This window comes from Megachile rotundata, chromosome 1 (genome assembly GCF_050947335.1).
Source record: "Megachile rotundata isolate GNS110a chromosome 1, iyMegRotu1, whole genome shotgun sequence".
In the NCBI taxonomy this organism is placed as follows: domain Eukaryota; kingdom Metazoa; phylum Arthropoda; class Insecta; order Hymenoptera; family Megachilidae; genus Megachile; species Megachile rotundata.
The window spans coordinates 2,013,246-2,037,534 of NC_134983.1; the positions used below are offsets into that span (position 1 = coordinate 2,013,246).

Genomic DNA, 24,289 nt, shown 5'->3' on the forward strand with positions numbered 1-24,289 from the left:
GGTTCTCTTAAAAAAGAGAACGGTTGAGTGACAACTCCTTTATTAAAAAATCTATAATGCTAGCAGTAAATACATTATTAAATAAAGCAATTACATGTGAAATTTTTTTTTAAATATATTCCCAACATCATTCTTATTCATTATCAGTATATGTAATCATGGTCTCAAAGGAAATAAGAAATAAACCATAATGAATAACTGTATTCATAATAATAAAAGATTATAAAAAGAATAAAAGCCTACGGAGACTTGGAATTTTGAAAATTTGAACTTCTGACAATTCATTTTCTAAAAATTTGCAAATATGTAGATTTACAAATTCGAAAATCTAATAATGAACTCTAAAGATGTTGCCTGAAATTAGTCACACTTATCAATCAACCCTTCAAATACCCTCTGTAGTTTTCAAAAACGCTTCGTTGTAAATCGCATTTTATAATGCAGCTTCACGTGCTTCCGGTTTATCGAACGGACCGGTTAAGATAGGTTGGTTAGGAACATTAATGGTATAAAGTGATTTTGATTTTATTACTATAGAAAAAAAGATTTAACAATTACTTGTAAAAATGAGTTCATTTATATCCGAGTCTTTATCAGATAAAGAAAAAAATGATCTTATGCAACAAATCAAACAAGAAGTTGCAATTGCAACTACACATGAGTTGCTCTCGGTACGATCACTGAAGTACATTTATTTTTTCATTATATATATTTAAGATGAATGAACGGCAAATATTTCATCTTATATTTTCAGAAAATGACAGAAAAGTGCTTTAAAAAGTGTATAGTCAAACCTGGCATCTCGCTGGATAGTTCCGAACAGGTAATCATTTCCATTTGTAAGAGATAACCTTACTAAAATCTAACCTTTTATGCTTAAAGTTTTAAAAGTCTAACTCCAATATTTCTTAATCTTATTTGGATACGAAACTTTCTAATTTTTATCAGTATTTTGACAGTTATTTAAGCATAATAAGTATATAACAATATTTTAAAATATAAACAATGAAGTAATACTTGAAAATTTCATACTATTTTATATAATATAAGGGTTCTAAAAAATAAAGTTATATTATTATTAATATTTATAGCATATAAATTCTTTCATGTGTTTTTGTAGCATTTTAATTTTGAGATAGACTTTTAAAGTTTTACTCAGTAAGTGAAAAGTAATTTTGTGAACAGAATTGTTAATTAATATAAATTTTGTAAGTCATTCTGATTTACTTACAGAAATGTGTAGCAATGTGTATGGACCGATATATGGAAACATATAATCTTGTATTAAAAACGTATAGTTCTAGAGTACAAAGAGAATTTAATAAAATGTAACAGTGTATAATTCTTAAATAAATTGTTTTTGGTTGTATGTTTTGTAGTTATGTATCAGCTATTTTCCAAAAAAGTTTTAAATAAAATGATTATAATATATTTAGAATTATCATAAGAAAATATATATATATATTATAAGATCATTACACAATAATTAATTATACATCTACCATTTACAAATATTATGTACTTTTGTATATAAAGGTGCTAGTTAAAATTGACATTAAATCAAAATTAATTTTCGTTACAAACTAAATATTTATATAGCTTTTAGATGTAAAATTGAATAAAATCTATTTTGAATACTGTGCAATAACAAAATACTGTAATATTCATTTATAAAACCTTTATATCATATAATGAATAAAAAATACATTAAATTTATAATCTGTGTTGTGCACATTATATATGTAAGTATTTTATAATGTTACAGAAAAATCAATTATTAAAGTCATAATAATAAATTAGGATTACAAGAGGGTAATTAAACACAACAATATTTGCAAAAGAGAAAAATCTTTATAAAATAAATAACATATACATGAATATCATTACATCATACTTCAAAATCATAAATAAGTAACTTAGGTGTTCTGTAAATCCCGCAATTCCATAGTATGCACTTGCATTGTTTCTTATTCATACACACTAAAAGGCACAATATAGCTACCAATATTTCAACGTGGTTACAAAAGTAAATTTCTAGGACATTATGAAAAAATATTGTGAGTAATTCATTAATACTTAATCCATTCAATGTGATGCTATAAATTAGTAAATAACAGTAATTACAACTATTTTATACCAGCAGTTGCAAAATTTATAATTAAACTGAATACCAATATATCAAGTGCCATCATTGTATGCACAGATTAATACAGATATTTTTGTAACATAACAAATTGATGTTATTAATTAGGGTATTTTCTTACTATAAAAACAGCTTTAAAGATATATATATCTATATGAAAAAACAAATTTGTTAATAACCTTTCTGATCTGAAAAAATATATTCCTAACTTTTTTTGTACTGCATTCGCTTATATGTTTGGCATATAAGATAAAAAATTTCATACTTATAACACATGGTATAGGTATATCTTACATATTTGAAAAAAAATATGTATATATGTAACGAGACTTCTGTATCTAATAAACTGCACACAGAATATGTAATTGTATACCAAGCAATTTATAATTGATTGCAACCCGTTTTGAAACTATATATGTATAAAAATGTTTGTATACCTTGCAGTGGAAATGTTTACAGAAACACTTTCTTGCTTTATAAAAATGTAAAATAAAATTTGTTAATGTACCATGATAGTGTAGAACATTCTTTAAATTATTATTTTCTCTCTCTCTCTCTCTCTCTCTCTCTCTCTCTCTCTCTCTCTCTCTTCGTTTGCTCATATTTTATCATGAAAAATACTTATTGTTTAAATTTTTTGCTAATGCTAACAATACAACAAAAATGCAATAATCTTAATAACAATGGAATGTATCTATGTTTTACATTTTATAAAGTTTAGGAATGTTCAGTATTATCCTGAAATTGGTTTTATAAAATTATATATTATATTGATACTAAAATGTAACCACGTTGATTGGTCAGGAACACACCTGCTTTAATATATACACAGAGATAAAAGTTGATTCAAACTAAGTGATTTCATCACTCTAGATATATATGTAATATTGCATAAGCAAAAATTCCAAATTTGATTGTTTCCTTCCTGTTACTAATAATGGATTTGTTGATTTAAATTTTGAATTAACAAATGATTTTTCAAATAAATCAGAGATAAACATGAAGTAAGAAATTATCTTCCATCAATACTAAATAAATACAATCCTGTTGTATTAAAAATATTATTGTTATAACTAAAATTAAAAGTTTCTAATTATTTAGTGCACAAAATATTTAAATATCATAGTTGCATTAATTTTATCAATAAAAATTGTTAAAACATCATTACTAGACTATGAAATTTCTTTGTTTGAATCATTTACAATATTTCCTATTGATATTACATTATTTATGTGCTACTAAAAAGTTCTGTGAAAGAAGCAGGCTGTACATTTGTTACAGATTTTGATTTGTCAAGCATCCAGTTGATCCATTGTGAATTGTACTTAGTTATTGCATCTTATATGGGACATAATTATATTATATCAATATGTTTATCAAGGTACTGGATTGCCCAAAAAAAATTGAATTACTTAGTTTAGTGCTTTCATTAGTCATGTAAGTATTACAAACCATAGATGCAAGAGAAAGACTAGCACCTAATTTCCAGTGAGTAACTTTAACCTTTATAAGTAACTTTAGTTTTATGCATTTAGCACCATTATCTTTGAAAAAAATAATTTGATGTACTTTTTAGGCAATCCATTTTTAGACGGATGATTTACTGATATTGCTATCAATACTATACCAGTAACTTTAGTTAAATGAGGTAATTAATGACATTTCAGTCATAAAATCAGACACAGGAATCATTCTAATAAACATAACATAATGTTACAAAAACTTTTTGAAAAATATAACTAAGTGTTCAACAACAATTAATGCAACTGATTAATTTTCATTTCTTAAAGTACGTTAACATTGAGATAATTGGCTTTAATAGTAATAATACTAGGCGTATTTATAGAATAACGTAGAAGGCAGTTTGTCTGAAAATGGTTACAATAAAAATATCTTAAGACTATAAGTTAGTTAGTGATATTTCATAGAACTGTCAACATAAAAATAGATTTATGCGTTCCGAATTAAAAAATTAAGTATTTAATTTGTAAAATGTTACTAGCCCAATTTTGTATAATATAATTATTTAATATTTATGTAACTATTCTCTAATAACTCACAAAGTGATGCTTACAATGCTTACTAATACACATATAATTTATATCCAGATGCATACTTTTTTAAGAACTTTTAGAAAATTTCTACTTGAAATACTTTAAATTATAATAGAATTTATATATATCTTTCTGTAGAGAGCAATGGCAGTTTAATTTATTTTACAGTGTTTGATTCCTTTTTATAAAATCTGTATAAAATTTTTGCAAAAATGTTAGAAACACAATACTAGATTTATTAAGTATGTAAGAACTGTGATTTCTAAATACTGTTAAAGTAAAATTTAAAATTTATGAAACTATATTTCTGTTAAGAGAGTGTTATAAAGTATAAAAGGTATAACCACTTATAAATATATATTCAGACATTTCCCTTCTACGTCTTTTATGTGAAAACTTATAAGTATTGAGCCACAAATGGCAGTGCCATGTCAGAAACCAAAGTAACTCTGCAAATTCATGAATTCACAACAATTTGCATTAATATACTTGTTGCCCTATCATAGGATACCAAATTTCAATATTGTAAAAGAAATAGCATCTTAAAGCTCTTACAGAAACTCTGTAACAATGTGATTTATAGTTATAGTTCTTTTGCACAATTTGCTGTAATACCCGTTGCAAAACTTGATATATTTTTATCCATATTTATATCCTCAAGCTAAAATGGAATGACACGTGCAATATTCAAAATGTATACAAAATATTATGTTAAAGAAAGAACTTTCAATTCATACTAAAATTACTCACACATGATGTACTGCTGAGTATATCATCCATATCTTCTATTTCTTCACTTATATCCTCGCTATGAGCACTTTGAATTTTGTCCCGATCTTTTGTTTGTAATTTTATTGGGCTATCTGTTTTTTCATGATCCTTAGAAGGACTTTGGTCATAAGCACTACCAGATGCAGATGAAACAAAATCTTCTTCATAGTTATCTGTACCGTCAGTTCCTGAAAGTTGCATAATGGTACTATATACATCTTAATAAAAAGATTAATTCTAATTATAAAAATGTATTCAAACATACCAAGTCCAATATCCATTAATTCTTTTAGATCACTAATATTAGTTTTTTTACCATTTAATGGTGGGAGATCACTAAGTATAGAATGAGGTTTTTTATCTAACGATGGTAAATCTTGTAAAAAGGTTTCTGTATTACATACATCATTGATATTTTCTCTTTTCCCATCAACAATAATTTCATCGAAGTATACAGTTTTTCCAAAACTGCTTCCAGTATTAACTGACTTTTTATTTTGTACATTATTTGCTATTTGTAATTCCAAACTATTTATATTATTTTGCTTATTTATATTTTCATTTTGATTTATTTGCGCTTCAGTAACTATAGATTCATCAAACTTAATTAAAGGCTCGGTTTTATTTAATAAATTTGTTTGGATGGATGTATTTATTTCAGTCTCCTTTTCTGTATGATTCATCGCTAGACTTGTGCCATTTTGACTTGCAGGGAGTGTATCAAAATGTATATTATTGTTCCCTTTATTATCAATTCCGCTATCCTTTTCATTGTATTCAGAAGCTGTATTATTCCTGAGATGATCATTCAGTTTTTCATAATTTGATTCATCCATTGAAACATTAGTAGATGTTTCTTCATTTCTTTGATCCATTATTGTCATATTTATTGGAACTTTTGAATTTTGTTGTGAAACACCCTCTATTTTATCTGAAACATCATTATCATTTGATAATGATGCAGTTTCATTGTGTACTACTTTTGGAATGGAAATTTCAAATGTTGCATTAGCAATATTTGCAACAGTTTCATCTGTTTTATTAAATCTGCTGTTATTAGTTTCATTCTGTAATAATATTCATAATTGCAATAGTGATAACATGACTCACAATTAGACATAACACTTTATATTTAAAAAAAAAACTAAAGTTATATACAATCTAGAAGAAAATACCTTTTGTGTATTATTAAAGGCACTGTTCATGCTATTCTTTAAAATTTCTCCAAGTAATGGTTCGTTAGATTCAATACCTAATTCTTCGCATAGTTTATTTCTTCCAACATAATTATATTCTTTTCCAAAGTATGTTTCTGGATCATATACAGATATTGTATAATCAAGACCAAAATATTCTAGGAACTCCCTAACTAAGGAAAACAACAATTTTCCTTCCGAATTAGCCAGGTACTGCTTTACAGTTTTATTGAGGAGTGGTTCTGGATTCTGAAATATCAATTTCCCTCTTTAAAAATCATAATATATATTATCAAAATAAACAATATTTTCTTATATTATTTCTTATATTTAATTATTATATACTTTTCTTTTAAGAATAAAACTAAATATTTTGACAAACAAACATATGTAATAATGTGTACTGAAAGTTGTTATGCCATTATAAAACATTTTGACATACCATAACTGATTCCTGTTCTTCTAAAGCTAAAAACACACTTGCCCTGAGTTCCGCCTATAACATTATAAAACATTTTAAGACAAGACAAATCAAACGGAGAATAAATTAAAATTTTAATAAACGAAAATTCTGATATGATTCGTGTAACCTACAGAAAACGTGTATTGTTTTAAATATTTTTATATCATACCCGCACTTTTGCCAGGACACCATTATTCTCAAGGGTTTGTACCACTAAATCTCGTAATTCGGTATCCTCCTCCATGGAAATATTGCCGTCTATCATGATTATAAATAAAAATTACTCTCGCAAACACTCAAGAAATGTAAATATTTATGCTTTCCATCGCGTGTCTTCTTTCCACAAATGTTTATCTAGAGATTATTTTTTCGCTGTCTAGGGAATTTAAACGTAGAAATTTTGAAAAAGGAAAAAAATGCTGTATATACTTCGCCCGCCAAGAGAACATACTCATTATCCGACCAGTTTTTGTATAGTTCTGCGCATGTCTGTTCTAATTGGTTCGAGCATCCTTCGTAACTAAGGATAACGCGCAGGCGTCTTTATGACTTTTACAGTGTTGTGCGTATGTACCCAGTGGGTTAAAAGTTTTGTAAATGTTGAGTGGCAAAAAAAAGTGGTCAGACACTAATCTGATAATTAAGAATGGCACGAAATTAATTAAATTCATAAATCGAATTAAAAAGATATATACAAAAAAGAAATAAAAATAAATAAGACAAAATCTAAATAAACTTGATTATGTGATGTATTATAATCTTTTATGAAGATAAAAATTTTGTACAAAATCTCTTTTATTTTATAAGTATTTACTTCTCGTAATATCACATTTTCTTTTTATCGATATACATGTTTTGTCTACTATGTGTATAACTGATGAATGAATTGAAAACGTAGGATATTGGAACAACAATAACTGGTGGGAAACATACTGAAGTTACTTGAGTTGCGCGACTCAAGTACGTCCTTTCGGGCAAACAAGCTATACATTTGTAACGCGAGCGTACTTACATGGTTATCATCCTGAATACAGTTAATGTAGTATGGCGACCCGGCCGTGAGAATATTTACAGAGCGCGTCTGTATTTTGTTATATCGATGACCATAAATTAAGAGCGAAATTTAAACCATCTGAGCGTGCGATCATGTACAATAGACAAAGCTTATATTGTTAAAGCCACTCGACGTGGATGTTCATGCTAGGAAAAGTTTGGGAATCCAGAGAATAAACTTAGCTTCACTTCGAATGTTTGTAGGGATTAATTTATTAGGGACCGTATCGAATTCGTTGTTTTCGACTAAGTCGCGTTCGGTTCTTGAAAGCTACGAGATCTTCCATGAATATCCTGTCTTTTCATACACTCGAAGAGGGTCGTAAATTTTCGCCTAGTACAAGGACTTGTTTGTTTTCCGTCTTCTCTGTATTCCACACTTTCCCTAAGCACATGTGCGCTATTACGTTCCCGCGTCTTGGCAGAGCCTTCACCACCACGCGGCTGAGGGTGGACCACAGCTAAGAGAAGGGGCCCACATCGGACGGGGTGGACTCCTCCACCATTGGACAAGGGATGATCCTGAGGGAGGATCCAGGATCCAGCGAAGAAGGGGCATCGATCCGCATCACCCGAAGATCTCCTCCGCCAAGCGCAGAACGAGTAGACAAATTTTGTATTTCATACGCTCCAATTCGCTCTTGTAAAAAGTACTTTATCATTTATTGAATAAATAGTTGGACTTAGTTTTTTTTCCATCTCAAATCTGTTCGAGTTATTTCTACACACCGCGAGCAGAGCATCTCAGCGCTCCACAGGTTACTTACCCACATCCTAAAATCCCTAGACCGTTAACTGTAAACGCAACGCATTTAAATATTGTTATAACGTTTTTATTAATTATCGCATTAAACGATAATATAATTAACGTAAAATGGAGTTTGATGTGCAATAAATATTGTAATATTTAAACATAATATATCATAAATTCAGGTATCAAATTTATTATTTTATATACTTGAACATTTTACAGATGCATCAGTATTACCAACATCTTTTAGTTTCTAATTATAAAAATTGCATACTACAGAAGGCAGTAATTTAAAATTTTGATTGATTGATTGATTATGTTGTGGGCGTCGATTACTATGGTCATTAGCCCATTAAAATTTTGAAATATAAATATTCATAAGTAAATGCAGAATGATTCAGGGACACCTTGAGGAAAAGGAAAATCATGGTATAATACTTTCTAAATTTTTATGACCGTATTTCTTACATTGAAGCACCAATACATCCGCTAAGTGCAATTACACTTTCCACATTTTTTTATTAGATTGATCAGTTCCTTTTATTGCTGTGTATGAAAGTATTATATCAAGGTCATTAAAATGCCAATACTTTACGAAATATTTATATTTTTTTTCTAATATGTTTTTAAACATTTTTTAATGTTTTTTTTTACATTTTTTAAATAATGCATTTTGATACGCTTTTCTAAATTATTAATTGAAACAAAAGAACCCAAATTTACATTATTTTTTAGAAAACCCCAAAAAAAGAAGACCAATGGATTTATAGAGTGAATACACTACTTGTGAGAAATCCTCATTTCGAAAAAAATATAAACAATTAAGTAATAAAGGATAAAACTTAATCTATTATATCTTTATTCTCTGTATCCTTTACCTTCATAAAAATTTAATATATATTTTAAGAACAGTATTTTTTTAAATCTTATAATATAAAATAAGAAATCTAAGGATTGATTATTTAGTTAATTTAATAGTTTCAATATTAAACTTCACACATACGTTTTTGTATCTTTATTTTAACATTTTATCAAAATTAAAATTTGAATAACAATAAAATTCATTAGCCAAATTATTTCGATGATGTGGTATAAAATTACATACTTTAACATTTAATAATCTTTCTGCTAATTCACTCATTACAGCACCTGCAAAATGAATTTAAATAATTAAATCATTTTTAGCAATAAATTTTGAAAAAAATTTAAACTTATTAAAAATACCTGTACAAAGTATAATATTCTTTTTAGCTAAGAATTTTATTGTAACAGCAGTTTTTGTTAAGCACTCATCAGAGAGAAATGGTGGATCAGCTATGACTAAATCAAACAAAGTTGACATGTCTCTAGGTATATTTAAGGGATATTTATAGTTGTATGGAACAAAGTCAGATCCAAATACCTTGAAACGTTCATCATATTCAAAAAGAATGACTGTTAATAAAATAAAGATATTATTATGAGCTAAGTTTTGATATATTGATATAATATATTAAGTATTAAAAATAATTTGTACTTGTACCTTGTCGTTTGTTACTACTTTTTTTTAATGCACTGTAAAGTGTAGGACAAGATATTAAAGCAATCTTTCCGTTATTCATTGTAGAATTTATAGCACCTTTTACAAGAGTATTTATTGTTTCATCATCATACCAAAACTGACTTAATTGCTGTAATTAAAAAAATGTAACATTAGAAAGATTAATGATAGATAATACAAAAGTAACAAGCATATATTATATTATGGTATTAGTACACAAATATAATAAGAAATAAGAAATATTGCTACTAGAAAAGATTCATAAAAGACTTACCCAATTTTCATCGAAAGTAATATTTAAAGTTTGACTTTCTAAATTTTGCTTTAATTGATTTTCTCTTTCTTCTTTTTCTTGAAGAAATTCATTTAAAGCAGCAAGTGTTGTAGGACACAATTGTAGATCATCATCAGAGCTATCACTCATTTTTATTGATTATTATATTTATATTACATATAACCACATATAATTATAATGTGACAGTTAATCACAAAAATTCATGAATTGTACAAAATATTGAAAACAAAATTTATTGTCTATTTTATTACTGGTAAATTTAACAATTTTATATTATTTAACTGTACAATTTAATAATATAAATTTTAATTAACTTTGAAAAAAGTAATTAAAATTTGTATAATATATATTATATTTATATTATACATACATGATATTTGATTTTATTAATAATAATTATACATAGATATCGTTTCATCAAAGATCATGCTCATTAGACAATGTACTTTTATTCATTTTGTGTGTTTTGTATCGTTCTGTTTGGCTCAAAATGCATCTAATTCTATTTAATAAATATGTGTAAAACTAATGATAGTAAAAGTTTAACAATGAACTATTTTTAAATAAATATAATTAATAATATCTATTGTTAATCTGAAAGTTATATTCTGTCAGTACAGAAATAACAAAGATGCATATAATTTCTCAATATAGTTCAAAACTTAATAACAATGAATTACATAACCTTTAAAATTCAGAAATATAAAATAATCCATTACGTTGAAAGGTATATATCTTCTTTTAATGTAACCTAACCTAGACATATTTTATTTTATACTGTACAATATTGTAAGAAGTTACCGGCTTCAGAAAATAAATTGAACAGAAGGAAAGAAAGTGTTACAATGAAACCAGAAGATGACGTGAAATTGTTTGAATCTATTGGTCTCAGTGAACAGAAGGCTAAAGAAACTCTAAAAAATAAACAAGTTTCCAGTAATTTAAAACTTGCCGTAACTGAGGTTAGCAAATTGATTCAACGTCTTTGAATTATTTTTTATGATGCAATTATTTAATCTTTTTCAATAAAGTAAATTCATTAGAAATTTCCTTCTTTTTGTTATTGATTTGAATAGAAAGTAATTTTGTTAAATGTAATATTATTTTGTTACATTTGATTGTACCATATGTGCTGTATTTTCAGGCCAAAATACATGGAACTATTTCCCCCGAAGTTGGTATTCTATTATATCATCTAGCTTCAAAAATTAAAAATCAAATTTCGGACAAATTACCATTTCTTACAAAATATATAGTTGAAAAGAAATTGGACACGATTCAACGAGTAGATGCTGGTCTGAATTATCTACTCAGTCATATAAAGGAAAATGTTGATATTTCTAATTTTGAAAAACAATGTGGTATCGGTATTACTGTATCTCCAGAAGAAATTGAACACGAAGTGGAAAAAGTTATACATGCGCATAAAATAGAAATATTAGAGAAAAGGTATATTCTTTATTACTATTGCAAGTTGGGATAACTTTGACAGTTAGTATTATTTTATACTAAACTTAAAAAAATTATCATTTTAAATAATATTTTTTTGCAAATTGTCAAAATATTCTTTAATAATTTACAGAGTAGCAAAATTTGGTAGTAGCAATTACTTTTGGGACAAAATTGTGCTAATTGAATTAAACATATCTTAATGTACAATGATTTAAAACTTTAACATAGTTTCAAACATTTTAACAATTTTATGAAATGAAATGCAATTTTGCAGATATCACTTTAATGTTGGTCCATTGATGCAACAAGTACGTAGTACTTTGAAATGGGCAGATGGAAAAGCAATAAAAAATGAATTTGATGTTCAAATGCTTGACTTACTGGGTCCAAAATGTGACTCTGATCTTGCTCCACCTCCTAAATCAACAAAACAAACTAAAACTAAAACACCAGAGAAAGAGAAAGGTAAATTTTATGTTTTAGTTTAGGTCTTCCCAAGTAGAAGAAACCTAATCCTAAAATACATATATGATAAGCTCTTTCTTCAAAAGACTGCTTCTTCCCTTTGAGCAAGATAAAAATTTAACAGAGTATTAATCATTGTCTCATGCCTCTTGGGAATACTTCAAGAAAGTCTACATTAATTGATAAAAATGAATTAATCATAAAAAATTTATGATTGTTTTGTTGTCTAGTGGACCAGAAAAATGTATCATTAACAAATGAGAAAATAGTAGGTGCTCAAACAATTAGTGAATTAATGAAGACTAAAGTTCATTTTCATAAACCAGGAGAAAATTATAAAACCGAAGGATATGTTGTAACACCAAATACACATAAATTACTTCAAGAACATTTGAAAATAACAGGTGGTAAAGTGATAACTAGATTTCCACCAGAACCTAATGGCATTTTGCATATTGGTCATGCAAAAGCAATTAATATTAATTTTGGGTATATTTGTCATTTTAATATTATTTTTTAAGTTTATTAAAAAAATATTATAAATAGTGATTTCATTGCAGGTATGCAGCTGCTCATAATGGTATGTGTTACTTACGTTATGATGATACAAATCCAGAAAAGGAAGAAGAGAAGTTTTTTATCGGAATACGCGAAATGGTGGAGTGGCTTGGTTATAAACCTGCTAAAATTACTCATTCATCCGATTATTTTCAACAGCTACATGAATGGGCTATTCAGCTTATAGAAAAAGGATTAGCATACGTTTGTCATCAATCTAGTGAGGAAATGAAAGGTTTTAATCCACCTCCAAGTCCTTGGCGTGACAGGCCTGTTTCAGAAAGTTTGCAATTATTTAATGTAATTAATTCCTTCTTCAAATAAATTACATTTTTATATTTCAATATAAAAAACAAACATTAAAAATTAAGTTAATATTTAATATACATTATGTTTCGTCTTTGATGAATTATTATGTATATTAATTTTATAATTTGTATAAAATAGGATATGAAGGATGGATTACTTGAAGAAGGTGAAGCTACGTTACGTATGAAAGTTACCTTAGAAGAAGGAAAACAAGATCCTGTTGCATATAGGATAAAGTATATTCCACATCACAGAACAGGAGATCAGTGGTGTATTTATCCCACATATGACTTTACTCATTGTTTATGCGATAGTATAGAAAACATAACTCATTCTCTTTGTACAAAAGAATTTCAATCACGGAGATCGTCATATTATTGGCTTTGTAATGTCTTAGATATCTATTGCCCTGTGCAGTGGGAATATGGTAGATTAAATGTAAGTTACACGGTTGTTTCTAAAAGGAAAATCAGTAAGTTGATTGAGGAAGGCATTGTATCTGACTGGGATGATCCTAGGTATATTTCAATATTGTTTGAATATTAACTTTTTATATATTATTGATGTTCAGTATTTATTATACTTTTTCAGATTATTTACATTAACAGCTCTTCGTAGGCGAGGCTTTCCACCAGAAGCTATAAATAATTTTTGTGCACAAATGGGTGTAACCGGTGCTCAAGCAGTTGTAGATCCAGCTGTTTTAGAAGCTTCTGTTCGAGACGTTTTAAATCTTACTGCGAGTCGACATATGGTCGTTTTAGACCCCATCAAAGTAACCATCAATAATTTTCCTCATAAAAATCCTATCAAATTAAACGTTTTTGATTTTCCTAACGAACCGGAAAAAGGCCAACATGAAATTATTTTTGATGAAATTGTGTATATTGAAAGTTCTGATTTTAAGGAGGTACATAATAACAGTTTTCTTTCAGTAACCTATTAAAATAAATCTTATTTATTATCATTTTATTAAAACTTTATCACGTTTATAGAAAGCAGAAAAAGATTTTAGGCGTTTAACACCAAATCAATCAGTTGGTTTAAAATATATAGGACTGGTATTAAGAATCAAAGAAATAGTAAGAGATAGCAGCGGTAACATCGAAAATTTGATTGTTGAACAAGAACCTATCTCTGAAACTAATAAACCTAAAGCTTTTATACACTGGGTTTCGAAGCCTATATCAACATTCGTTAGATTATATGATCGTTTGTAAGTATTATATTAATATAACAGTACTATTAACATAAATATTACGACACTTTATACATATTTGTGGTATGGTTATTAGATTTAAACATAAGAACCCTGAAGATCCGCATGAAGTACCAAATGGTTTCTTAAGTGATGTTAATCTTGATAGTAAAAAAGAGATTACTGGATATGCTGATGCAAGTTTGGCAAAGTTAGCAAAACCTTTTGATAAATTCCAATTTGAACGTGTTGGCTTTTTCTCTGTAGATCCTGATTCAGTACCAGGGAAGGTAATTATTAACAAATGTTAGTTATAGTAAATTCAATTTATACCCGTTTATTTTGTTTATTACAGCTTGTTTTTAACCGAACGGTAACGCTCAAAGAGGATTCAGGAAAAATATAAATAAATTTAATATATTGTGAATGCAATGTATGAACAATTTAGTTTCATAATATTTTACAGATTTTGTAATATTTTATATAATATTTATAAATAGCAATTATAGAATGCAAATTATAGATTTCATTTTTCTTTTTCTTAATCATATAATGATATAATACTATTAGACAATAAGTGGATAATAAATACAGTTCAATTCATCATACATGATTCATATGTAGGAACCATATATTTAATGTTTATAAAAGCATCTTCACCGCCATATGTTTCAAGCATTTCAAGAGTTTCTTGTATCAAATCTGCAACATTTTCTCCTCTTTGCTGTGAGTAGTCAATGCCTTCTCCAAGATTTACTATAACAGATTTACTTTATTTAATTTTTAAATAAATATATAAACGTGAATTAAAATCTTACCGTTTCTGTCTTTTAATAAATTAAGAACTGGTAAAATTTGTCTAAAGTACGGCACTAAAGCTTCTCCCACACAATCTGCTGATTGTACAAGTTTTTGAATTGCTCTTAGTGTTGTGCAAATAATTTCCGGCATTTTTGTGTTCAAAGCCTCTAAAATAAACATTCTGTATGTATACACAGAATTGTTATAAAACTATTTGAACAAAATAAAAAATGGAAAATTACTTTTAATAGGAATTATTAATTGAGGTACAACAGGTAAAATTTTAGGACCACCATGTTCTAACATGTCAGATATTCCTTGTTCCACTATAAATTTATACGGTTGCTCAGTTTCTGTTAAACCGTCAAAAAGCAGCGGCAAATAATGATGAAAATCTAAATCTTCGATATTGACTTTCCAATTAAGTTTCGTACCATGAATATCTTTTTCCAATGAAAGTGGAAACACACCCCATTCGTAAAATTTTCGAAAAGTTGATGGTTTCGGTGGTTGAGGTTTATATAATTTACATCGAGGAGGTTTTTCAACTATAGTGTTCTCCTAAATAAATTATCATTACATGTAAAATTAATTAAACGTATTTTTATATTTTACCTGTAAAGCTTGAATAGTAAATGCAGGAACAACTCGGGGTTTCCTTTTCTTGTATCGTGGTATATCTTTTCGAATTTCAGTCCAAAATTCCGTTTCATTTACCATTCCGATGCTTTTATTCTTATGAAAATTTTAAATATTTAAGTGACTGATTATTGTGAAATGTATTACACAATTTCATTCACGCAAAACAAATTGTACCAAAAAAGGACGTTTCTTTACTAATGTTACATTCTGAACGTTTCATAGTACAAGAAGTCAATATTTAATAGATATGGATCAAACAGTTTGTTTCCCTAGCAACTGTGAATGATTTATTTAATAAATTATAATAACTCGTATATTTCATCAAAAGTATATTTTTAATTTAATGGATAAATAAACTTTAAATGAACGAAAACTATGAAGTATAAAATATTACTTTCACTTATATATGTACATACATTAAATATTTAATTACAAAATAGATAACAATTAATTTACATTTACGCGGTAGTTTTTGTAATCTTCTTGTGATACTGCGGATCATCAAAGATCAAATTTCTCTTTTGTGGTTCCTCTTTGTCAGCTGTATTTTATTATTAAGGAAAATAATTTTTTTCAAAATATTAGTAACATTTGAATTAAAAAATATATCAAGTTTTTATATTTAAAAAAATAAGTTTGCAAAGGATATTTGTGAAGTAATTTGAAAATTCCCGTCCCTAATGGAACTGGAATACCCATTATAATTGACTCAGACACACCGCAGATAACATCTTTTTGTCCATAATAAGCTGCATCAAATAGATGATCGGCTGTTTTCTCAAACTATTAAATAATTTTCTATTAGTATTTTTATCTAAGTACAACATATCTAAAATAGTGATGGACAAATTAGCGTTTGAATATAAGAAAGTTCGTAAATTGGTAAATTTAAGGATTGTACACATTTTTCCCGTAATCTTTCTAATAAGCGCTTGATAAGCCCATCACTGATCTAAAGTATGTAAGAAAACCTACCGAGGCTAAATTTAAGACTGATTCTTTCATTTTTGCTAAACCTTGTCTTGTAATACCTAATACTTCTCCTCTACTAGTCATCAAATCTGCCACAAGCATTGGATGTCTTCGGTCAATACTCATTCCATGATTTTCCATTACTAATTTAATTTCTGTCATTATAGTTGCTCTTGCAGCTTCAATTCCTAGAGTTTTGAAAACCTAAAAAACATTATATTATATGTATGTTTTTTTAGCCAAATATTTTAATTTTAATTTCTCTGCTTACCTCTATTGTATTGTTTGAAGTTGTTTTTTTACCCGAAACACCAAGAGTGGCCATTACTTCTCGCATATTATCTCCTTCAACAAACAGCTTATACCTGGTTTTACCACTTGAATCATCGTTGTGAATGACAGCTCTAGAAACTGATGGCAAACCCTATAAATAGCATAAAAATAAAAATTTAAGTACAATTTTAGAAAAATTAAAGTTTTTATTACATAAAATGTTTATTATATAAAAACAATTACTGTTTTACCTTTACAACAATATTCGGGATCGTTTCTTTCAGTTGTGTGAGGGCATAATTTATACTGTATTTATTTTTGTTGGGACTCACAGTGATAATAGAATCTCCTCTCACATTTACTAATTTTGGATTTAGCTTCAACTTTGATGTACAAATGCTATATAAAGTTATTAAAATTAAATTATACAGTATATGTATAATGCTGTGAAAAAATATAAATCTATACACGTACGAATAACGAATCGAATTAACGTCTACTTCTAATTTTAACAATTTTATCCTGTCGATATCTAACTTTATCAATAAAAAACAATCATCTGGTAGATATACTTCATCGATATATTCAGTAACTTCTCCCAAAGTAGTTTTTTCAATTCTACCTTTAACTCTCCTAGCATATTCTGGATCTACATCATTTTCCTAAAATCAACATTAGAAAATATCATTATTTACAATATACTGGTATACAATGAACTTTAAGCGAAAAATTAACTTACTAAAGCTGCTGTAATTATAGGAGTACTAATTTTTGGATTTGCATTAATGATCTCTTTAATACGTGGTACACCTTGAGTAATATTCATAGATGCTACGCCAGCAAAATGGAACGTTTTCAAGGTCATCTGAGTACCCGGTTCTCCAATACTTTGAGCAGCAAGTGCACCTACAGCGGTACCTGGCTCTATTTTAGCTCTCATGTATTTTTCTTTGCAAATGTGAATGAATTCGACTAACTGAGAAACTGTAAGTCGTTCAAGTTGTAGAATTACAGGTATATTTGATGGAGCATTATGTCGGAGACGTGCTATTTTACGTGCTATACTTTTAAGGAATGTTCTGCAACAGCAACATTAAATTATTTTTATAGTATTTAACATGAAAAAAACGATAACTGCGCAATCGTTTTTTTAAATTAAACTCTTTTTTACGAACCTAGAAATTTACTGCTTATAAACGTATCTTATATTTAATTTAATTTGACTTGCTACTTTCTTAATATTGTTACAATGGTTATAGTAACGAAGGAGGTAAAATGACTAATAAAAATTATATTATACTTTCCCTTTTTTGTTATCAATGTCATTGAACTTTCGTATTTTGTAAATTAGTATTTGAATAAAAAAGTTATTCAATTTTTATTAAACTTGAGTTTCAAAAAGAAGAAAAAATTTTGAACTCAATTAAGAAAACAGGAAAAAAAAATTTTGTTAACTGAAAGATTTGAATACTTGAATCACAGAAATATAAATTTGTTATTTTACAAATTTCACTACAATAGCTGTTAAGAATGTATATTAGTATATCAGAAAAATAAATGTTAAATACTATTGAAAATAATGGATATTACCAAAAACGCTTGAATACAGGTTTGCTTATTCTTATTCTAGTTTTATTTTAAAAAAGAAAAGAAAAGTTTGATTAAAATTGACTGTTCCGTAGCTATGACGTTTCTTTGTAAGTGGAATGGAGAAATGTATGTAAATCTTTTACTTACGCCAATTCCTGTTTGAATTCCTTACTGAGACATTCATATTCTTCAGAACTTAATAATTCATTTGTCGCTGTAATTACACTAGGACCATCTAATGACTGTTCATTTTTACATGGCGATTTTGCTCTTACATGATCTAACACTCTCTTGTAATCCACGGGGCAATCTTTTCCTATTATAATTATTATCTTAGTATTCTATTATTAATATCAAAAACAATATCTTACCTTCCATATATGTAGGATCTAAAGCATCACCGCCGTATAATATTTGTACAATATCTCCTACCGAGTTACGAACTGTCATATCGTAATGAAGGCACAAATCTTCTAAACTTTTAACTAATCTACGCTGCATGTAGCCAGTTTCAGCAGTTTTAACTGCTGTGTCTACAAGACCTTCTCTTCCGCCCATTGTATGAAAGAAAAATTCAGTCGGTGTTAAACCAGAATAAAATGAATTTTCCACGAAACCTTTTGCTGCAGGAATTTTCGAGTGACGTTCAAAATGTGGTAAAGCTCTGTCCTCAAACCCATTTGGTACTCGATGACCGCTAATAGCTTGTTGACCCACACAAGCTAATTAGAAGAAAATTAATGAACAAAAATACTATAAATCCTTCACAAATATTTCTGTTACACCAGACTAATCATACCAATCATTTGCGATATATTAATAAAACTTCCTTTGCTGCCAGATAAAGCCATAACCAATGGACTATTGCTTGGATGAAGCTCTTTTAAGCATGCTTTACCAGCATGGTCACGAATCACTGAAAGCTCCTTTAAAATCATGGCTTCTAAAGTTTCTTCTTCTGTACACCCCGGTTGACATACAAGACGTCCTTCTTCCATTTGATGAATGTACTCCGTACATTTAGAGTACCTAAAGCATAACAAATTTAACGTGTGATTTTATTTGAGAGTATTGAAATACTTGCATAAAAGCGATAGTTTAGTTCTGCAACAAATTAGTTTTTAGTTTTTATAATACACACGATGATCAGACAAACTCGATCAATTAAATCATAAAAGATGAGAAACATATTAAAAATAATTAAAAAGAGAGTGGAATAAATCATGGAAAAATTAACATACTTTATGAAACAAGAACAAAATATACACCTAATAAGCATAACTATAACATTTACAAGAAAAGAATAAGCGCAGATAATCAAACTCCGGATAGAATACACAAATATTAATTAGTTAATTAAAAAACAAGGACGATGTCCGCAACCGCTACAATACTAACACCATTATGTAAGACATAATAAATGAATAAGAAACACTCAATAATATTTAGTTATTTTTAAATGATAAAAAACACTGTAAGAAGTAAAATAGATTTCTTATGCTAAATGTGAAACATAATAGAATGTAACATTAAACAAGTACGTAAAAAACACAAACTTAATTAAAAAATGTTATAACTATTTTTATTTTATGTTATTTAAATATTTTTTTACCCAGCATGTAAAAGTTCTTGTTTAGCTTTAAGTAATCCTTGTCCAGGTGTAACATCACCAATTCCAATAGAAAAACCTCTATTCATGAGAAAGAAACTTGCCATTCTGGCCAATCGCCACATTGCTGTTGTTGCAATATCTTCACCCCAATCACGCAATAAAATATAAAATATGTTCTGTTTTGAACCTGAACCCAAAGTCGATTTGTCCATAGATCCTGCTAATAGTTCTGAATTCCGAATGATAACATCTAGAATTTTTCACTTTCATTATTCTTTTGCCATTTTAAAACATAAGTAATCAATTGTGTACATACAAGAATCATTAATACATAATTCTTCATTTGTGGTATAAGCTCTTCCTTTGGTTTTTAAATTAGCTCTGATATTACACATCTTATTAGGTTTTAAAATTAAACTAAAAATTTGTTTTCCAGTCCATAACACAGTCGGTTTTAATATAGCAGGTTCAGGTAAATCTATAGACATAGCAATATCAAGGCCTGCTAAAAGACAACCTGCTAATTGACTTGCTTGAGATTTATTTAAAAACATGTCCTTTTGAGTTAAAAGATATCCACCAGTAATGAAATCCTGTGTTGCTGCTATTAACAATTCTCCATTACGAGGTGTAACTAAATTTGATTTATTCTAAAAAATTAAAAGTACAAAATAATACCTTTCTTGTATATAACTATATGTAATATAGTTAATATAAAATAATTTGCATTTTACCCCCATTAAAACTAACGCTTCTGCTCTTGCTTCTTCTGTTTGAGGTAAATGTAAATTCATTTCATCTCCATCAAAATCAGCATTATAAGGGGTACAAACACATTCGTTAAACCTAAATGTTCTATGCTCTAGTACTTTCGCTTTATGTGCCATAATACTTAATTTATGTAATGATGGTTGTCTATTAAATAATACTACATCGTCATCTCTTAGATGTCTTTCGACGATATCACCATACTATATATTAAAATAAATACATTTACTTATTTTGTAAGTATACCATAGTTTTAAACTTTAAAAAATCTAAAATACTACCTGTAAATCCTGAGCTATCTTTTGTCGATTTCCGTATCTTAAATATTTTTTAAATTGCGTTTTCCCTTGTTGTATAAAATTTGCACCTGGATGTACATCTGGACCATTTCTTACCAGTTTTCGCATTAATTCTATATTGGAAGGATTAACTCTTTCAGGATATGTTAAAATTTTTGCCACATGAATAGGTACACCAACCTAATAAAAAAATACGTTATTGTAATATTAATAATTTATTTAAATGTCAACTAAAACTTACTTGTTCAATTCTAAGATTAGGATCTGGAGAAATAACAGTACGACTAGAGAAGTCCACACGTTTTCCAGATAAATTACCACGAAAACGACCTTGTTTTCCTTTTAATCTTTGAACTAACCCTCTACCAGATTTTTTTGGCTAGAAGATTTCAATGCTTTTTAATAATAACGGATTGAAAATTGTATAATTTGTAATTCTGCAATATGTCACTAAAAACTTACTTGCATATTAAGTGGAATACCAGACATTTCACTATTTATGTAAAGAGCACAATGTAATTGCAAAAATTCCCAATCTTCATTGTACATTTGTACTTTAGCACCACTTTGTCTATGTTTCTGAATAACATCATTGATAAAAACAATTTCTGATAGTTTCATAGTTAAATGATCCTCTGTTGTACCAGCTTTTAAATCTGACACAACACTAGGTCTAATGCAAATTGGTGGAACAGGAATTCTTGTTAATATTAAATCTTTTGGCAATGCACACTCTGGATTCATCATTAATAAAGGAATATCACTTTCTGGTATTTTTTCCAAAATACTTTGAACCTTAAATTATAATATTATTTTTATATTGTTTTTATACTAATTTTTGTACTAATAAATTATAACTAATGACAACTTTTACCTCTAATGGATTTAATATATTAACTAGCCCATTCTGAAGTATTCCTTCTAATGCTTTATTATCTTCAAGTACATTATTATACTCTGCCAACTTTTGTTGAACAATAGCATCTATTTTTTTCTTAGCTTTATACTTTTCATGAACTATTTTAAGTAAACCAGCTTTTTTGACAGTTCCATTAAGATCTCCGCAATTTTGGCAAACTGTAGTTTTTTTAGCTTTCTCTAAAATTTGTTTACGCAATGCTTTACGTGTTAGGTATCCCAAATTAGGATTTAACACTCTAGTTAAATAATGCTTCTTGTCTGCTTCAGATAACATAACATGAGCACAATTCTATGAATTGGAATACAAGTATTATTATTATTAATAATAGGTTACATACAATCACACTGATATTTATGTTGATGCTGAAACTTTTTAAGAATTCCAGTTTTGTTTCTGCTTATTCTCACAATTTCCATTTTTCATGAACTATGCCTAAACTGTCTATCAAATATTGAAAAAAATTGATCAACAATATGTCAAATTGTCAATTAGAGGTCAAAATAGCAAACTTATTAAATTTAGTGCTAATTTTATATTTTGACGTATTAATTAGTACAAATTTAGCAAAATCAACTTATTTTTCAACCAACCTAAGTTTCATAAACCTTATTAATAATGAAATATATGGCAGTTTTTGAGTTTTTTATTTCAGCACCTCTTAACTTAAGAATTTTTCATAACAAGTGAAAACTATTGCAATGAGTTAAATAGGTCTAAATATAGATATTTTTAGATAAAGAGAATTGGAATTCCTAGAAAATTTTAGTACTAACATAAGTACACATGCAATTGTATATGTAGATAAAATCAATAATAATGTACTTTGCAAATAGACTGTAGAATACCAATAATCGATCTAAAATAACCAACATGGAACACAGGTAATTCTAAATCGATATATCCAAAATGTCCAATACATTCATTCAAGGATTTACCACATGATGCACAATTGGTTGTGTTATTGCAAGTTCCCTAGAAGTTTGTTTATTTTATTATTATTTTAATAATAATTAGTATAGAGAATATCACAAACAGTATTATGAAAATGGTGAGCTACAAAAATAACAGTTTTCATTGCAACACTGCTAAAGTTTTAAGCAAATTTATCTTAAACTAATGCATGTTGCAGTCTATATATACCAAAAACTGAAAATCTAGAAATTCAAAATTGCAATCATCTGTTTATAATTACCATTCTTCTGTCAAGAACACCATATGGAACTGGAGTATGTTCAACATCTTGATTATAAAGATTTTTAGCCACAACATGCATATGAGCCTGCCTTTCCATGTTGTGACGACTGTCCACTCCAAACGATACATGAGAGCTAATTAGCATATACAAATATTTAAAATCTATTGATTAAAAGTAATTATTGACTAAATATATAAAGTTACAATGTTGTAAAATAAATACCAATCAAATAAAATAATTTAAACAAATTATGTAAAGGAAAATTCTATTGAAACTGTACCACAAAATTTGTATTACAGTTTTCAAAAATACAATTAATATTAACTTACGTAAATTTGCAGACATAAGGTTAACTTCTAAGCGAATTAAAATAAAATACGTACATTTTACGAGCTACGTCTGTTTCTCTAAATTGTTCTTTTACCATTTTGAAGGTTAAAAGTTATCGTTTAATATACAATTTTTTATTTAAAATAAATTAATCTCATGAAAATTGTCTAAACAGTTAAAAGAATTCAGAGAATTCTTCAAACACGTGCTATTTTCTATTAGTGGTGCCATCTCGGATTTGACAAGTTTGTATTGTTTATAAATCAAAATGATTGGCAATGCGTGAGAGACCAGATAATTCGCGCATGCGTCAGGTTTATTTGCGCACGCGTTACGAAAATAGTATCAGTGCAGTACATATATGAATAAAAAGATGTTCCTTGATCGCCCGTGGATAATTCTGTAAAATTTGTTGTAATTTACGGGAGATGTATGTGCATGAATACGCGTAAATATTAATATTAATTTACCAAATTTTGTAATTCACCAAATTTGTTTTATATCTATCAAGTTAAAGTTTTAGTGTTTGTAGTACTACCTTACTACTTTCGGCAAACGATAAGTACGCTGCTGCAATTGGTCATTACGGCTGCTCATGCGCAAAAATATTTTGTCCGTCTGTCGCACTGATTGGTTA

At 27.9% G+C, this 24,289-nt stretch overlaps 6 protein-coding genes and 1 long non-coding RNA gene across 11 annotated transcripts; 3 read left to right on the forward strand and 4 right to left on the reverse strand.

Moving 5' to 3' along the window:
- Positions 1 to 434: 434 nt before the first annotated feature.
- LOC100874635 (mitochondrial import inner membrane translocase subunit Tim13) lies at positions 435 to 1,369 on the forward strand. Its single transcript, XM_003706045.3, has 3 exons — positions 435 to 671; positions 755 to 823; positions 1,234 to 1,369. The coding sequence occupies exons 1-3, from the start codon at positions 567 to 569 to the stop codon at positions 1,330 to 1,332; spliced, it is 273 nt and encodes a 90-aa protein (XP_003706093.1). The 5' UTR covers positions 435 to 566; the 3' UTR covers positions 1,333 to 1,369.
- Positions 1,370 to 1,831: 462 nt separating this feature from the next.
- On the reverse strand, positions 1,832 to 7,774 carry LOC100876700 (uncharacterized). Its single transcript, XM_012291860.2, has 7 exons — positions 7,640 to 7,774; positions 6,797 to 7,003; positions 6,607 to 6,660; positions 6,144 to 6,413; positions 5,234 to 6,035; positions 4,948 to 5,156; positions 1,832 to 4,858 (listed from the first exon to the last, which is right to left on the reverse strand). Exons 2-7 carry the CDS (start codon positions 6,890 to 6,892, stop codon positions 4,781 to 4,783), a joined length of 1,509 nt encoding a protein of 502 aa, XP_012147250.1. The 5' UTR covers positions 6,893 to 7,003; positions 7,640 to 7,774; the 3' UTR covers positions 1,832 to 4,780.
- A 765-nt stretch (positions 7,775 to 8,539) lies between these two features.
- LOC105663370 (uncharacterized) lies at positions 8,540 to 9,284 on the forward strand. Its single transcript, XR_001096852.2, has 2 exons — positions 8,540 to 8,860; positions 9,167 to 9,284. It is a non-coding gene; the product is annotated as an uncharacterized LOC105663370 (long non-coding RNA).
- A 147-nt stretch (positions 9,285 to 9,431) lies between these two features.
- On the reverse strand, positions 9,432 to 11,492 carry LOC100874750 (EEF1A lysine methyltransferase 1). 3 transcript variants are annotated; one of them, XM_076536798.1, is made up of 5 exons: positions 11,391 to 11,492; positions 10,246 to 10,384; positions 9,954 to 10,101; positions 9,656 to 9,865; positions 9,432 to 9,580 (listed from the first exon to the last, which is right to left on the reverse strand). In XM_076536798.1, exons 1-5 carry the CDS (start codon positions 11,420 to 11,422, stop codon positions 9,447 to 9,449), a joined length of 663 nt encoding a protein of 220 aa, XP_076392913.1. In that variant the 5' UTR covers positions 11,423 to 11,492; the 3' UTR covers positions 9,432 to 9,446. The 3 variants fall into 3 exon arrangements, with proteins under 3 accessions (XP_076392913.1, XP_076392912.1, XP_003706094.1); XM_076536797.1 differs by having other exon boundaries at positions 11,379 to 11,428; XM_003706046.3 differs by lacking the exon at positions 11,391 to 11,492 and having other exon boundaries at positions 10,246 to 10,616.
- Positions 10,662 to 14,770, forward strand: GlnRS (Glutaminyl-tRNA synthetase). The gene is made up of 11 exons (XM_076536784.1): positions 10,662 to 10,993; positions 11,077 to 11,228; positions 11,411 to 11,715; positions 11,993 to 12,183; positions 12,414 to 12,672; positions 12,744 to 13,041; positions 13,189 to 13,568; positions 13,642 to 13,960; positions 14,046 to 14,266; positions 14,346 to 14,538; positions 14,604 to 14,770. Exons 2-11 carry the CDS (start codon positions 11,112 to 11,114, stop codon positions 14,652 to 14,654), a joined length of 2,334 nt encoding a protein of 777 aa, XP_076392899.1. The 5' UTR covers positions 10,662 to 10,993; positions 11,077 to 11,111; the 3' UTR covers positions 14,655 to 14,770.
- On the reverse strand, positions 14,570 to 15,806 carry LOC100874973 (parkin coregulated gene protein homolog). The gene is made up of 4 exons (XM_003706048.3): positions 15,665 to 15,806; positions 15,292 to 15,610; positions 15,067 to 15,216; positions 14,570 to 15,004 (listed from the first exon to the last, which is right to left on the reverse strand). The coding sequence occupies exons 1-4, from the start codon at positions 15,767 to 15,769 to the stop codon at positions 14,844 to 14,846; spliced, it is 735 nt and encodes a 244-aa protein (XP_003706096.1). The 5' UTR covers positions 15,770 to 15,806; the 3' UTR covers positions 14,570 to 14,843.
- Positions 15,807 to 15,859: 53 nt separating this feature from the next.
- On the reverse strand, positions 15,860 to 23,977 carry LOC100876809 (RNA polymerase III subunit A). 3 transcript variants are annotated; one of them, XM_076536767.1, is made up of 21 exons: positions 23,706 to 23,977; positions 23,320 to 23,455; positions 22,950 to 23,099; positions 22,080 to 22,415; positions 21,668 to 22,000; positions 21,447 to 21,584; positions 21,188 to 21,385; positions 20,873 to 21,109; positions 20,455 to 20,788; positions 20,139 to 20,388; positions 19,326 to 19,555; positions 18,898 to 19,248; positions 18,674 to 18,842; positions 17,676 to 18,015; positions 17,411 to 17,598; positions 17,188 to 17,335; positions 16,935 to 17,087; positions 16,667 to 16,867; positions 16,340 to 16,474; positions 16,148 to 16,233; positions 15,860 to 15,967 (listed from the first exon to the last, which is right to left on the reverse strand). In XM_076536767.1, the coding sequence occupies exons 1-20, from the start codon at positions 23,747 to 23,749 to the stop codon at positions 16,150 to 16,152; spliced, it is 4,155 nt and encodes a 1,384-aa protein (XP_076392882.1). In that variant the 5' UTR covers positions 23,750 to 23,977; the 3' UTR covers positions 15,860 to 15,967; positions 16,148 to 16,149. The 3 variants fall into 3 exon arrangements, with proteins under 3 accessions (XP_076392882.1, XP_076392880.1, XP_076392885.1); XM_076536765.1 differs by lacking the exon at positions 15,860 to 15,967 and having other exon boundaries at positions 16,006 to 16,233; XM_076536770.1 differs by lacking the exon at positions 15,860 to 15,967 and having other exon boundaries at positions 16,006 to 16,233; positions 23,652 to 23,977.
- Between the last annotated feature and the right edge of the window lie 312 nt (positions 23,978 to 24,289).